This window comes from Oenanthe melanoleuca, chromosome Z (genome assembly GCF_029582105.1).
Source record: "Oenanthe melanoleuca isolate GR-GAL-2019-014 chromosome Z, OMel1.0, whole genome shotgun sequence".
Taxonomy (NCBI): domain Eukaryota; kingdom Metazoa; phylum Chordata; class Aves; order Passeriformes; family Muscicapidae; genus Oenanthe; species Oenanthe melanoleuca.
Window position 1 is genome coordinate 17,705,856 of NC_079362.1, and position 15,148 is coordinate 17,721,003.

The 15,148-nt window shown below is 45.9% G+C and overlaps 1 protein-coding gene across 2 annotated transcripts; it reads left to right on the forward strand.

The window, feature by feature from the left end:
- The first annotated feature begins 56 nt into the window (after positions 1-56).
- LOC130265248 (IgGFc-binding protein-like) lies at positions 57-12,882 on the forward strand. 2 transcript variants are annotated; one of them, XM_056514169.1, is made up of 14 exons: positions 57-193; positions 1,379-1,445; positions 2,360-3,613; positions 4,385-4,701; positions 5,182-5,512; positions 6,036-6,499; positions 7,514-8,075; positions 8,270-8,862; positions 9,076-9,649; positions 10,612-10,811; positions 11,226-11,606; positions 11,838-12,124; positions 12,266-12,298; positions 12,565-12,647. In XM_056514169.1, the coding sequence occupies exons 2-13, from the start codon at positions 1,385-1,387 to the stop codon at positions 12,270-12,272; spliced, it is 5,031 nt and encodes a 1,676-aa protein (XP_056370144.1). In that variant the 5' UTR covers positions 57-193; positions 1,379-1,384; the 3' UTR covers positions 12,273-12,298; positions 12,565-12,647. The 2 variants fall into 2 exon arrangements, with proteins under 2 accessions (XP_056370144.1, XP_056370143.1); XM_056514168.1 differs by lacking the exon at positions 12,266-12,298 and having other exon boundaries at positions 67-193; positions 12,565-12,882.
- Positions 12,883-15,148: the final 2,266 nt, after the last annotated feature.

Consider the following 15,148-nt stretch of genomic DNA (forward strand, 5'->3'; position numbering starts at 1 on the left):
CTCACGTCATTGGGTGGGGTCATCCCCTGGGGGTGCCTGGATTAGTCATTTTCTTTCCCCTTTTTCTGCCAAAATTAGAAAATAATTGAGGGAGGAGTCAGATCTGCTGTCCTGGGATTGTGTTTTCTTCACAGATTTGGGGATAAAACAGAGCTCTTTGGGGATACGGAGCTAAGCTGGGGATCAAAGGCTGGTAAGGGCAAATGAATATCTAATAATTGATAATTTTTTTGGCAGGAAAGACCCTAAGGTGGGAAAATACACCTGAAAATTCCTAAACCTCCCCAATCCCCCCTACCCTCCCCACCCTCCCTCCCCCTCACCTCAGCCCTGGGTCTGATCCTAGGAGCAGTGGGATTGGAAGGTTTGTGAAAGGATTTGGAGGAGAAAATGACAGGATAGGGGGGTGGAAAGGAACAAGAGAGGGAGAAAAGGAAGGAAAGAAAGAAGAGAGAAGAAAAGGGAAAAAGAAGAAGGAAAGGAAAAGGAGGGAGGAAAGATAAATTGTGGAAAGAAGAGAGCAAAAGAAAGAAAAAAGGGAAAGAGTGGGATAAGGGGGAAAAGGGAAAACAAGGGAGGAAAAGGAAAAATGAGGAGGAAAAGAAAACTAGGGAAAGAAGGGAGGAAAGTAGGAAAAATGTGGAAAAGGGGGAAAAAGCAGGAAAAAGGGGAAAAGAGTAAAGTAAGACAAAAAGGAAATAACGGGGGAGAAGAAAAGAAAAATTAGGAAGTGGAGGGGGAAAAAGAAAAACAAGAAGGACAGGATAAAAGGGTAAGGAAGTGAAAAATGGAGAAAAAGAGTAAAAAGGGGGAAAAGGGATAGAAAGGGAAAAAAAAAGATGAAAAATTAAAAAGCCCAAAGGGGGTCTGGATGGAAAAATGGGATTTGGAAAAAAGAGGAGATAGTGGAAAAATGAAGCAAAAGAAAGAATGGGGGAAATAAAGGGAAAAGAGGAGATTATGAAAAATAGAACAGGAAAAAGGAAAAGGGAGGAAAAGGGGAAGGAAAAAAAGAGGTAAAGGAAATGAAGATTCAAAGGTAGCTGAGATGGTGGGGGAAGGCATGTGGAAATGCCCCCACAAAAGCCAATTTTTGCACCAGGTTTTATTTTAAATTTTATTTTGCAATAAAATTCAGATATTTGAGTAAATGCAATTAAAATAATGAATTTGAGGATAGCTTGAATGAGAAGAACAGATTTTGGGGACAAATTCAGTATAACACTGATTTTTGAGATGAGTACAAGGCTGAAAAACACAGATTTTGGGGAATTGTAGAGTTTTATGTTAAGAAATAATGAATTTTGGGAAAATTCTAGTGAGATTTCGAACAGTATGAGAATTTGACTAGTTTTTTTTTTTTTACCTTTTCACCCAGAGCATCATGGATGGCAGCTTGGGAAAAGCAGATGTCCTGAGATGGTTCTGGACTGTTATGTTCTGGGGTAAGTTGAAAAAGGGTGGGGTAATGCTCCAAAAGCTGTAAAATTCCCCTGAAATAATGAATTTCCTCAAAATAAGGGTTTTCCAGCCCAGAAGAAGGATTTTCCAGCCCAAAAACTTCATCTTTTGCCCAGGGAATTAATTGGGTTTTCACCAAAATAGCAGTTCTTCAAATGGTTTGTTCCTGGGAATGATGATCCAACGGATTAATCTAATTCATTAAATATTTGTTCAGAGTTTACTCTCCCAATCAGAGTTTACTCTCCTACCTGGAGAATGAGTGTATGAAAAATTAATCAAATCAATAATCAAATTAACACTCCATCAAATCAATGATCTAACAAATTAATAGTTCATAAAATCAATCAAGTCCATCAAATCTGTAATCCTTTAAAGCTATAATTCATCAGATCAATGTTAATTTATTTTTTTTTCTCCAAAATAATATCCCATCAAATCAAATCCACATCCCATAAACTCAGTAAGCTGTCAAATCAAAATTGATGACCCATGAAATTAACAGTTCATCAACAGTCTGCCCAATAAAAAGTCCTTTAATCTATTAATCCATTGACTCAAAAGTCCATTGGCTCAATAATCTATTGAATCAATAATCCATTAAATTAATGATCCATCAAATCAATGGTCTAGCAAACGAAACCAAACGTCTATTAGACTGAAAGTCCATCAAGCCAATAATTTATCTAATCTTTAACCCATTAAATTAATAATCCATTAATCAATAATCAACCAAATTGATCAAGTTATCAAATCAGTAGTCCACCAAATCAATAATTCAGCAAGCAGTGATCCATGAAATCGACTGTCCATCAAACCAATTATCCATCAAACTGATCAAATCTCCATCAAATCAATAATCTATCAAATTACCTGCCCCTCTTCTTCATCCCCCCAGCTCTCCTCCATGCCCCCAGCATTACCTCTGAGACGTCACCTCTTCACCTGGGTGATGAGTTCCTGGTGGCCTTCCTGCAGAACGGTGACCAGCGCACCCTTCGCAGCGACTTCCGCCTCCTCCTCCTCACTGGCCCCTCCCCGTCCACCACCGCCACCATCTCCATGAAGAGACCTGGATTACGGATGACGGTCCAGGCAGCTGCCAACCAACCAGTCCTGGTGAAGATCCCACCCCAAGCCGAGATGGTGGGAAGCCAAATGTTTGAGAACGCTGTGGTGGTGAAGACCACTGCCGCCGTCACCGCAGTGATGGTCAACGACAAACCCACGGCAGCTGATTCTGCTGTCATTATTCCAGTCCATAGGTGGGGGACGGAATACCACGTGGTCACCCCTAACCCTGGCCCCACCCGCAATGCACAGTTTGTGGTGGCTGCTTGGGATCAGCCCACCAGAGTCAACATTCACCTCAACGCCGACGTCACCTTCCGTGGACAGCTGCACCGGCGTGGCTCCACCCTCACCATCCCGCTGGAGCCGTTCCAAGCAGCACAGATCCAGAGTGCAGCCGATCTTTCTGGAACACGGGTGGTGGCACAGAAGCCCGTGGCTGTCTTCAGCGGTCATACCTGTGTGGGCAGGTTGAGCCGCTGTGATCATGTGGTGGAACAGCTCCACCCTGTCACCCAGTGGGGAAAATCCTTCCTTGTGCCGCCAGTGCCCTTCCAAGGACAATCCAACCTCATCTACATCACCGCTGCCCAACCAACTCGTGTCACAGGCCATGGTGAAGTCACCAAGACCACGCGTGAGATAGACCCCAACCACTCGCTGCTCTACGGCACCCAATCCCCCCTGGGCTTGTTCGTCACGTCAGAGGCTGGCGTCCAGGTTTTTCTGTTGGGCAGTGGTGGGAACAGCGGAGCGGTGAACTTTGAGCCGTTTTTTGTCAGCATCCCAGACATAAGCAGTTACTGCAACTCCTACAGCGTCGTTGCGCTGGAGGGATACGACAACCGCATCCTGCTGGTGGCCAAGACAGCAGAAACTTCTGGGATACTGCTGAACCAGAGGCCGTTGGGGAGTGTGGCGTGGGAGAAGATCCCTGGGACAGAATATTCATGGGTTGGGATAAATTTGGGAAGCGGATTTGGAATCCATCGTGTGGAGCATGAGACAGCAGCATTTGGGGTGTGGAACGTTGGGATGGGACAGGGGAAGCGCTATGGAGCAGAGGGAGCTTGCGACAGTGGTGAGTGGAGGTGGACTTTGATATCAATAAATTAGCTACAATTATATCAATATCCATATCCATATCCATATCCATATCCATATCCATATCCATATCCATATCAAAACACATATCCATATCCATATCCATATCCATATCCATAACAAATATTTATAATAATTATATTATAAGTAATCATAAAAATGACAATAATGAATTCAATAAAAAATAGCATTACATAATAATATCATTGTATTAGAATCATATATAACATTATATGATAATGTATAATGTATAATATATAATATTAGTAATACTTTTCTAATACTAATATACAAATATATAGGAATAATAGTAAAAAGAACCCTAAATGTAATATACTAAATAAATTAATAAGAACTAATGGAGAAATATATAAATAATACACAGAAATCACTATCTACAAACATCTAATAAATAGCAAATATCTAAGTATTAGAGACAAGTATAGGATATATATAAGATGTCTGTGATAAATTTATATATATACATCATTTAGAATCATACACATTGATTATATTTTTAATAGTTCTGTATGATGGAAATACATAAGCAATATGTGGATAAGTAATTCATATCTAAATAAACACGGAGATTATATATAGATATTTATAAATAATACAGAAAAAAATGACATGTAAATACGAATGAGACATAAAAACATGCAAAATATAGAAATAAATGTATACTCAGACGTATCAATAATATACTGAATTAACAGAATTTAATCCTCTGTCACTGATAACCCCGCAGACCCGTGCCGGCAGGTGCAGTGCCGCCCTAAGGAGAGCTGTCACCTGGACAAGGGCGCGCCCACCTGCCGCCACGACTACCTGGGCACCTGCACGGGCTCCCCATCCCTGCAGTACCACACCTTTGATGGGGCCTCCGTGTCCCCCCGCGGCGGCTGCAGGTACACCCTGGCCAGGTACTGCGGGGCCGACCCCACCCTGGAGCCCTTCACCGTGGAGGAGCAGCGGAGCCAGGATCACTCCAAGAAGCCGTTGGCCAATGTCTACGTCTACGCCTACAACGTCTCCATCCGCGCCGGTGAGGACAAGGCTGTCCAGGTGAGTTTCCCCAGGTGTCGGGTTCATTATTCCCAATAAAACCATTTGTTCCAAGTGGATTAAAATTTCTGGGTGAGCCTGACCTTCAAAAAAACAAGGAACAGCACCAAAAAAATAGCATGAGAGGATAAATCATTGCTATATTGATTTTGGCCTTAAAAAATAACTAGAACCTCCACATCTGTGGAATTTGGGAAATTTTTTACATTCCAAATCAATTTTTCCAGGTGGAATGGGTTTTTTCCCAATCCTGGTCTTTGTGCAAACAAGAATAGCTCAGAAGATGTAGGAAATGGTTCAGATCTGGGGCTTGAGCTTTTCTTGGTGTGAATCTGTGGGAAGTAGGGCAAAAATTTTGATTTATAATGAAAATTAATTATTCATAAAATCATTTCTCCCTCTGTTTGTACCTATGTGCTTTTTGTGAGGTTGGGAACTACCTGCTGAGGTTTAACCCTCCTCACCTTCCCACCCCACAAGGTTAACAACCAACCCACCAACCTTCCAGCCACCCTGGAAGATGGAAAAGTCCAGATTTTCCAAAATGAGGGTCGGACCATCCTCCAGACGGATTTTGGGCTTCAGGTGACCTATGATGAGGACCAGGTTATCATGGTGGCAGTGCCCAGCAGCTATTTTGGGGCCAGCTGTGGCCTCTGTGGCAACTTCAATGAGGATACAGACGATGAAGCCATGGTTCCCAATGGTATTCCTGGTGAAGGTGGTGAGGATTGGGCAGAAAGCTGGAGAGATCCCTCATGCCAGGAAGATTGTGGAGACCAGGAGACTGCACAGGGCACAGAGGGGTGTGGTGAGTTCATGTGGGGGTCTGTGAAGATCTTGGGGAAGGGAGAAGAGGATCCTTGTGAGAACTCAGCTGTGGGTATTAGCCTAGAGCAATGGTTGTAGCTATCAACACAATCAATGTGTCTTTTCACTCCGAAACATCCCCAAATCCACCTATCCAGCTATTCTGACCCTAGGTGTCCATAACACATGGAATTATACCAGCATTTTCCTGAACGCCATCCCTGCTTGGTGTCTCATGGATTCCACAACCCTTGATGGCACCAACAAAACCAGTAGGGAAGGAATGACCCCCAAATCTACCTGATCTCACGCCAGCTGCCCAAAGAATGGAATTATGCTGAGATTTTTCCTGAGAGTTATGTGGAGTGTATCTTGAACTCTCATTTGGTCTAGGGGTCAATGTAACCAACACCTCCATTACAGGGAAGTCTTGCATTGGTTGGTTCTCTCTAAAATAATTCCACTGAGGCTTTCCTGAGGTCCATCCCTGTATGATGTCTCACAGACTCTTAAATCCCTTGCAGGCATCAAGGCAACTAGCAATCCCAGCACCACAGCCTCTGCTTGCTTCCACAACAATCGCTCCTACAAGCTTCATGAGGAATTTTGGGAAGGTGGGAGCTGCCAGAAGCGGTGCCGCTGTGAGGGTTCAGGGACAGTGACTTGCAAGCCAGGGGGATGCAGATCCCATGAGAAGTGTGTCACGGCAAATGGCATCGCCAGGTGTACGCCCAACAAGCACTACACCTGCATCGGGACAGGTGACCCACACTACACCACCTTTGACGGGCTGAGGTTTGACTTCCAAGGCTCCTGCATCTACCAGTTCGCTGCCCTCTGCATCCCCAAGCCTGCCCTGGTCCCCTTCAATGTCACCGTGGAGAACAACCACCGCGGCAGCCGAGCCGTGTCCTTCACCAAGACCGTCAACCTGGAGGTCTATGGGAGTGTCATCAGCATGAGCCAGGAGCACCCACGCAAGGTCAAGGTGGGTAACCCCTCAAGGAATCCCTTTCACCCCCAAAGTCCCTCAAAAAATTATTTTCACCCCCAATTTCCCACATATTCCCCTTTTTTTCTTCATTCTAATTACCTTTGCCCCCCCCAAAGTATTCCTTTTTCCCCTCAAAGTACCATTTTTAATGTTAAATTCTCCATTTTCCTCCAGATTCCCCCCCCACACCTTTTTTTTTTTTCTCCAAATCCCCTTTTTATCCCTCAAATCTCCTTTATCTCTCCAAATATGTTTCTTTCACCAAGTACCACTTTATACTCCTGGACTCCTCCCTTTTACCCCCAAATGGCTCTTCATTTTCCTCCAATTACCCCTTTTCCCAAAATATTCCCCAATTTGCCCTCAAAATTGTTCTTTTTTCCTGTAAAATCCCCTTTTCACAAAAAAGTTTCATTTTCTCCCCTAAAATGCCTTTGTCTGCAATTTTTCCTCTTTTTCTGCCCAAGTATCCTTCTTCTCACTCAACTCCCCCTTTTATCCCTCAAATACTATTTTTCTCCCCCAAAATCACCTCTTTGCCCTAAAAACCCTATTTTCCGAATCCTCCTAGTCCCCCAAATTACCTATTTTCCCTGAAATTCCATTTTCTTTCTCACGTTTTGTCCTTTCTTCCCAGCCAATCCTCCTTTCCCCTCTAAATCCAACATGTTGTCACAAATTCCCTTTTCCTGCCGAACTCTATTTTTCCCCAATTTTTTACCCCAAATTATATTAAATATATAATACATTAAAACTGAATTAAAATACAAAAATAATTCTAATAAAAATTTGAAAAAAGTAAATAAGAATAAAAAGCATAAAGATAAAAATCAAAGCCAGTAAGAAGGAATAAATGTAAAAAGAAAAAATAGAATTAAAAATAGAAGACAAATTAAAATAAAATTATAATATAAATAAAAATACAGTACATAAAATTACCAAACTATTATTTCAAGCTTATTCCCTCCTTTCTCCACCCTTTGTCTCCCTCCCCTTCCCACCCCACAGGTGGACGGCACCTTTGTGTCCCTACCCTTCACCCACCCCCACTTTTCCGTGTTCTACCGCGGCGTGCATGGCTTTGTCACCACCGACTTTGGTGTCACTGTCACCTTTGACTGGTACAGCTACGCCCGTGTCCTGCTCCCCACCACCTACCAGGGTGCCGTTTGCGGCCTCTGTGGCAACGCCAATGGTGACCCCGACGATGACTTTGTCACCCCTGGTGGCCACCGCGCCTCCCATGAGACGCAGCTGGGCGACAGCTGGAAAGTGGGGGATGTCCCCGGGTGCTCGGCTGGTTGTGGCGCGGAGTGCCCGGTGTGCGACGCGGTCAAGGTGCAGCCGTACCGCGGGGACAGGTACTGCGGGGTGATCGCCCGAGCAGAGGGACCCTTCCGAGAGTGCCACCGTGTCATCAACCCGGAGCCGTTCCTGCAGGACTGTGCTTTCGATGCCTGTCACTACAAGGGGCACCGCGACACGGTGTGTCAGGGTGTCGCTGCCTATGTCACCGCCTGCCAGAATCACGGGGTGGCTGTGGAGGCGTGGAGGACGGCAGAGTTCTGCAGTGAGTGTGGGTGGGGTGGGGGCAAATGGGACCCTCCCTCTCCTCCCTTCCTTCTCTCCCTTCCTCCCTCCTTATCCTTCCCTTTTCGTTCCCTCCCTTCCTCCATCCCTCCTTTTGTCCTTCCTTCCTTGAGGGACTCCCCTTCCCTTCAGATATTCCTCTCACTCCCTATTTCCTTATTTTTTTTTTCCCAGCTCTTTCCTGCCCCCCTCACTCCCACTATGAGCTCTGTGGGAGCCCGTGCCAGCCCACCTGCCACACTCCCTCCGTCCCCACCTCCTGTCCTGCATCTCCTTGCTCAGAGGGCTGTTTCTGCGACACGGGATATATCCTCAGTGGCTCCGACTGCGTCCCGGAGTCTGAGTGTGGCTGTGAGTACCACGGTCGCTACTACCAGAAGAACACAGAGTTTTACCCCTCGTGCCGAGAACGCTGCCGCTGCGGCGCTAACGGCACAGTGACCTGCCAGGAGGCGTTCTGTGGCGCCCACGAGGAGTGCCGGGTGGAAGATGGGGTGTTGGGATGTTACCCCACTGGTTATGGTCGGTTGGTTGTGTCAGGAGACCCCCACTATGTCACCTTTGATGGACGCACCTTCAACGTCCCGGGATCCTGCACCTACGTCCTGGCCCGCGTGTGTGAGCCGGCACGACGGCTGGTCAACTTCACGGTGTTGGTGGAGCATGAGGCAGGCAGTCATGGTGGCCCAGTGCTGATGAAGAGGGTGGTGGTATCCATCCACGGGTACACCGTCACCATGGAGCGGGGACGGAGGTGGGAGGTGACGGTAAGTCTGGAGACCCACATAGTGATGTGGTGGTGATGAAGAGGGTGGTGATGTCCATCCATGGGTACAATGTCAATTGTGGAGAGGATCCAGTGATTCCCATGGTGATGCCATGATTATAAGGAGGGTGGGTGCTTCCCTCCACAGCTACCCTGTCACTATGGACTTGGGTCTATTCCAAGTGTCACGCGTGTCACCTTATCCCCATACCAGGTGGACTCGGAGCGCTACACCCTCCCACTGGTGACAGAGGACAAGAACCTCCGCATTGGCCAAGAAGGGAATAACATCATCCTCCACACTGCTGCAGGAGTCCGTGTCCTCTACAACACAGCCACCTTCCTGCTCATCACGGTCCCCGACGTCTACCGCGGCCGGCTGTGCGGCTTGGGCGGTGACTATGACGGGGACCCCAGCGATGACTTCCGTCTGCCCAGCGGGGCACTGGCGGGAACCACCCAGGAATTTGTCACCTCTTGGAAGGTTCCAGAGAAGAACAGAGCATGCGGTGACGGCTGCGACGACAGCACGTGCAGCAGGTGTGACGTCGCCAACGAGGAGGCATACGGCAGGAACGGATCCTGCGGGATCATCCGTGACGCGGCAGGGCCATTCCGGGAGTGCCACCCGCGTGTCAGCCCCGTGGAATATTTCACCCACTGCGTCCATGACGTTTGTGCTGCCAGCGGGGACCGCGCTGCTTTGTGCCACGCGCTGCAGGCCTACGCCGCCGCTTGCCAAGCCGCTGGCGCAACCGTCAGAGCGTGGAGGACAAAGGAGTTCTGCCGTAAGTCAGGAGGAATCTTGCCACTCAGGTCCTCTTTTCCTCAAAAACTACCTTTTCTCCAGGAAAAAAACCCCCTCACATTTTGTGGGAAAAAAATCCCTCAAGCGTTGGAAAAATAGTTTTGGAAGGTATTTTCCCCACCTGGGGAAAATTTTCCTCATTTTGGAAAATGTTGCTTCAAATTTTGAGAAAGCTCCCCTGTGTTTCAAAAAAATCCTCACGTTTTGCAAAAATTCCTTCAAGTTTTAGAAAATACCCTCCAATATTATGAAAACCCTAAAAAAAGTGAAAAAAGCCTTCTATTTTTGAAAGAATTCACTGTGGTTTTTTGAAAAATTCCCTTCTGTTTGGAAAAAACATTCTCCCATTATGCAAAAATTCCTTTAAATTTTGAAAGTTCTCTCTCAATTTTGATTAAAACTTTTCAATTGTGAAAAAGAATCTGAAAAAAACTGCTCACAATTTTTAACAAATGATCAAATTTTTAAAAATTCCCTCCAGTCTGGCACTTCTTTCCTCTAATTTTGGAAAAAAAAACCTCTTCAGTTTGGAAAAAAATATTTTGCAGGAAACCTTTAAATTTTGCTAAAACCCTTCAAATTCTGCTCAAATTTCTTGAAGAAAAAAACCCAAAATTTTTGAAGAAACCAGCCCATTTAGGTAAAATTAATAGCATTTTGCTGAAAACACTCCAGTATGGAGGAATAATGCCAGTTTGGAATGATGCTCTAAAATTAAAAGAAAAAACACCCCAATTTTGATAAGGAAAAAAAAAAAAAAAAAAAAAAAAAAAAAAAAGTTTTGAGGAAAATGCCCAAACTAGGGAAAAAACTCCCATTTTGAAAAATACTCCATCAAATTTTAAAACCCACATATTTTTCTGAAGACCTTCAAATTTTGATCAAAACCCCACTCAGTTTCGGAATTGTCCCAACAACTGGGTTTTTCCCATTTTTCCCTAGCCCTGTCCTGCCCCCCAAACAGCCACTACGAGCTCTGCACTCGCACCTGTGACCTCACCTGTGCTGCCCTCGTGGGTCCTGCCCCCTGCACCTGGGGGTGCTTTGAGGGGTGTCAGTGTGACGAGGGGTTCGTCTTCGACGGGGACACCTGCGTGTCACCTGAGCGCTGCGGCTGCCTCCACAGGGGACGCTACCTCAAGGTCAGGTGATGGGACATGTGGCATCCCAGGCTGGGGACTGGTGGGGTTGGTTCTCTTGGAATCAGTCAGGGGGTTGAGCTGCCCCGTGCTGAAAGTTCCAGAGGGTTTGGGGGAAAAAAAGGGACAATTAACAGCAGAAAGGGCAATTAGCGGAGGGGGAAAAAGGACAATTAGCAAAGGAGTAGCCAGGAAAAATGGATTAATAATTAATGAAGAAAAAGGAACAATTAATGGGGAAAAAAGAACAAAGAACACAAAAAAAAATTGTGATTAGCTGGACAAAAGTTGCCATTAACTGGTTGAACTGCCCAAAGTCCCCCAAACCCACCTGAATTTCTCACTCTCTATGATTTCTCCCCTTGAAATTCAGGAAATTAGGAGACTGTGCTTAACCTGTGAGATTTCCTGTTCCAGGCACGTGAGACTGTCACCTTCAATAACTGCTCCAAGGAATGCCACTGTCACCCATCACGGGGACTGGTGTGCCGGGACACACAGTGTCCCCAGGACCAGGTGTGCATCACCCGTGATGGGGCACAGGCGTGTGCCAGGCGGGAAGGCCACTGCAAGGTCACGCCTGGAGCCACCTTGGCCACCTTCGATGGTGCTGCCGGGCCCCTGCTGGCCAGTGGCACCTACAAGGTGTCAGCCCTCTGCGATGAGAACGCGCCTGACTGGTTCAAGGTGGTGGTTGAGGTCAGCGACTGTCGCGACATGAATGTCCCCGCAGCCACGGCTGCCATCGTCTTTGTCCGCGAGGGCGTTGTCAGCGTCAACAGCGACATGGAGGTGTGGGTGAGTGGAGCAGGTGAGGGGCTGTGGGGTGGCTCGGGTCAATCTAGAGAGATTTGGGCAAAAATCCCTCTAGATTTTGCCTGGTAGTGACCTACTTTGTCTGATGTGGAGAGATTTTGCCCAATAATGAGCCATTTTTAGAAAAAAGAGGAGAGTGATTTTGGCTCTAGCCAACCCTCTGCCCAAGAACAAACTGGTTTTCCATCATGTAATTTTCTGTAATATCCCCAGGTCAATGGCCTCTTCACCCGGCCCCCCACCACCATCTCTGACTCCATCTTTGTGGCATCTTCCCCTGAGAATGTCACCATCACCCACTGGTCCGGGATGTCCATCACCATCACCCGGAATGGGGAGGCGACCATCACCGTGACCTCAGCCCTGGCCTCTCGTCTTTGTGCCCCCTGTGGGAATTTCAACGGAAGCCCCAGAGATGACCTGAAGCTTCCAGATGGACGTGATGCCCAGAGTGTTGGAGAAGTGGTGGACATGTGGAAATCCCGGGATTTTGCTGGATGGTGAGTAATTCCTAATTTATTTGCTCCAAAATCCAAGAAAAATTGTGTTTTCCCACTCAGAAATTTGGCAATATTGTCAGTGGGGGAGGGGCTGGGCAGATCCTGGAAGGAATTTTCCAGTTTCTTTGGTTTCATCCGCAGCGACTGAGACAGGATCCTGTGGGAACGATCAGGGTAAGCAACTGCTTTGCCAAAAAATGAGCCATTTTGCATTATAAGGGGACTTTTTTTGCCCAATAATGAAATCATTTTCCCAACGAGCCATTTTGCATAGTACATACCATTTCCCCCCCAAAAGTAGCCCCTTTCCCCCAAATCAGGCCATTACACATAATGCTGACATTACTTGCACATTAACAATCCATTTTGCATAATGCTTCCCCATTTTTGCCAAAACTGACCCAATTATGCCCAAAATCATTAATTTCTTTCTCTTCCAGCAACATCTACCACCAGATCCGTCAGGAAGTTGACGCTCCTATCTACCCCATCCAATAGGTGGATCCACCCCAAATTCCCCCAAATTTGGGAAAATTCTGGATTTTGCTTCAAATCCATGACATTTTCCTGGATTTTTTCCAAATGGATTAACTCTGTGTGGATCCTAATGTCCTGATGTCCCATCCACCCCCTGGAACCCAGAAATACATCAAATTCATGTCAAAAATATCCAAATCCCAGTGCTTTTTCCCATATAAAAATAGTATTGCCAAGGGCTGGTTTTGATGCAGCAGTCAATAAATGCTTCTAAAGGCTTTTTTGGGATGTGATATTTGAGGTTTATTTGCTGAATCAGAAAACTGGGGGGGTCATCAACCCAATGGTTAGGGATATTTTACCCATAAATGTGGGTCAACTTGACCCCTAAATGTGGGGCACTGGGACCCTTATGTGGGGAACTGCAGCTTTGATGTATGTGGCATCCTGACCCCAAAATCCAGGGGGACTTGTGGCCCCTAAATTTGTAGCACATGGCCCCCAAGTGTGGCACATCACAACTCCAAACATGAGGCATTTTGACTGCAAATTGTGGGGCCATGTGACCTAAAAGTGGGTAGCACTGTGATCCCTAAGTGTGGTGTGTTTCACCCCAAAGTGTGGTGCAATGTGACTCCAAAGAGTGAGGCACTATGACCCCAAATTGTGGGGCATTTTGGCCCTAAATCATGTGGTATGTGCAAAATGTGGTGTACCATAACCCACAAGTCTGGGGCAAAGTGATGCCTGGGCATCATTGTGGATCATTGTGACCCCAGAGTAAAACAATGTGACACTCAAGTACGGGGCAATGTGATCCCCAAGTGTGACACTTTTTTATCCCAAAATGCAGGGCATTGTGGCCCCAAAATATGTGGTACTGTGATCCCCAGGTTTGAGGTATTGAGACTCCTATATGGGAGTCACTGTGACCCCAAAGTGTGGCACACTGAGACCCCAAAATGTGGGACAATGTAACAACAAATATGGGGTCCTGCTACCCTAAATGTGGGGTACTGTGATCCCCACACTTGAGGTTAAGTGAGGGCACTTTAACCCCCAAGTGTGGGATATCATTGGTGCATTTTGGCCCCCAATTCTGGGACGTTTTGACCCCAAAATGGGGGGCATGTGACTTCAAAGTTTGGGACAATGAGACCCAAAAACATGGGGCAATATGCTCCCCAATTTTGAGGTGTTGTAAGCCCAAATTTCAAGGCATTGTGACCCCAGTTTTTGAGCCCCTCCCTCCCCAGTCTCCCCCCTCCATGCTGAATTCCCCCTCTCTCCCTCCCCACCTCTTCTTCCCTTTTTCTTCCCCATTCCCACTTGGATTCTTGACCACCCAGACTGCGAGGTGGAGACTCCCAGTTCCTTCTCACTTATCTCCATGGGAGCAGGTGTCTCCCACCCTGCCTTGGGAAGTCCCCAAATCTCTGAGCTCTCACCTCAAAAATAATAACAAAACCTTGGCAGTGGGATACAAAATTCCCAGAAATACGGGAAGGCCTGGCAGAATTCCTGGGTATTTTCGCAACAACTTGGGGCCAGCAAAAAGCCCTTGTAATTATTTTGAAATAAAAGCTAAAAAATAAGCATAAATTACCTTTTTATGCCATTTTCACCCTCAAAAATCTGGTAATTTTTTTGGGTAAAAAAGTGGGAAAAGTTGGTCTGCAGGTAATTTTCAAGGAAGGTGTCATGGGATTGGGGTTTATCCGGGGGAGTGGGGTACCCCAACCTGATGAGATGAGTTTTGAGTTCTTTTGGTGTGACCCAGAGAGGAAAAAGGTCTTGGGGATGGAAGGAGTTGGGAGAGAGGTTTGGGAAAGGGGGATTGGTGTGCTCCAGTGTGTGTGGGGGTTTTGGGGTCCCCAAGGTGGGGGAGGAGGTTAAGGTGAAGGGCCAGAAGCTCTGCTGGGCACTGGAAGCCCTGGGAGCACCAGGAGACAAAACTCTGCTGGTGCATTTCAAATATTATGATACGAAAATATTTCCCACATTCAATTAAATTCAACCATTATTATTGCAGTTGTGTTTTTTATTTTATTTTTGTATGATACAGCAACCTTTAAAGGATTTTTAATTGCCTTCTGAGTCAAGAATGAACATAGTTGCATTTTGCAGTGACGGTTTTTGTCACCTTCACCGTGCTCTCCACATCTGAAAGGAATTTTTATTTTGCAAACTTGCTAGTGCTCTGACCTTTTGTTTATTTATTTATTAATATTTATTTATTTATTTATTTATTTATTTATGTCTTAATTTTTTTCGACTATTAAAGGATTTTCAGTCACCTATTTATGGTGGTTTCTGAGCCCTGGAATACCTAGAGTGTGGGGGATGTCTCAGAAGCCTTTTTAGGTTATTGTGTTGTAAAAGATCAATTGCAATAAATCAAAGGTTGATCAATATTTCGCCTTTTCCTCAGAAACAAATGCATTTAACTTTTCTTTGTGTTTTAATGGAGAAAAACTTCACTGGCACACAGGAGTTGATGTTAACTCTTAAATCATCCTTATTTGATAATTTATTCTGTTTCAAGTA

Coding starts and splice junctions, on each gene's coding strand:
- LOC130265248 (XM_056514168.1), top strand. CDS start 1,385: ATGGATGGCAGCTTGGGAAAAGCAGATGTCCTGAGATGGTTCTGGACT. Junction 9,650..10,611: donor GAGGACAAAGGAGTTCTGCC/GTAAGTCAGGAG, acceptor ATTTTTCCCTAG/CCCTGTCCTGCCCCCCAAAC. Junction 10,812..11,225: donor ACAGGGGACGCTACCTCAAG/GTCAGGTGATGG, acceptor TTCCTGTTCCAG/GCACGTGAGACTGTCACCTT.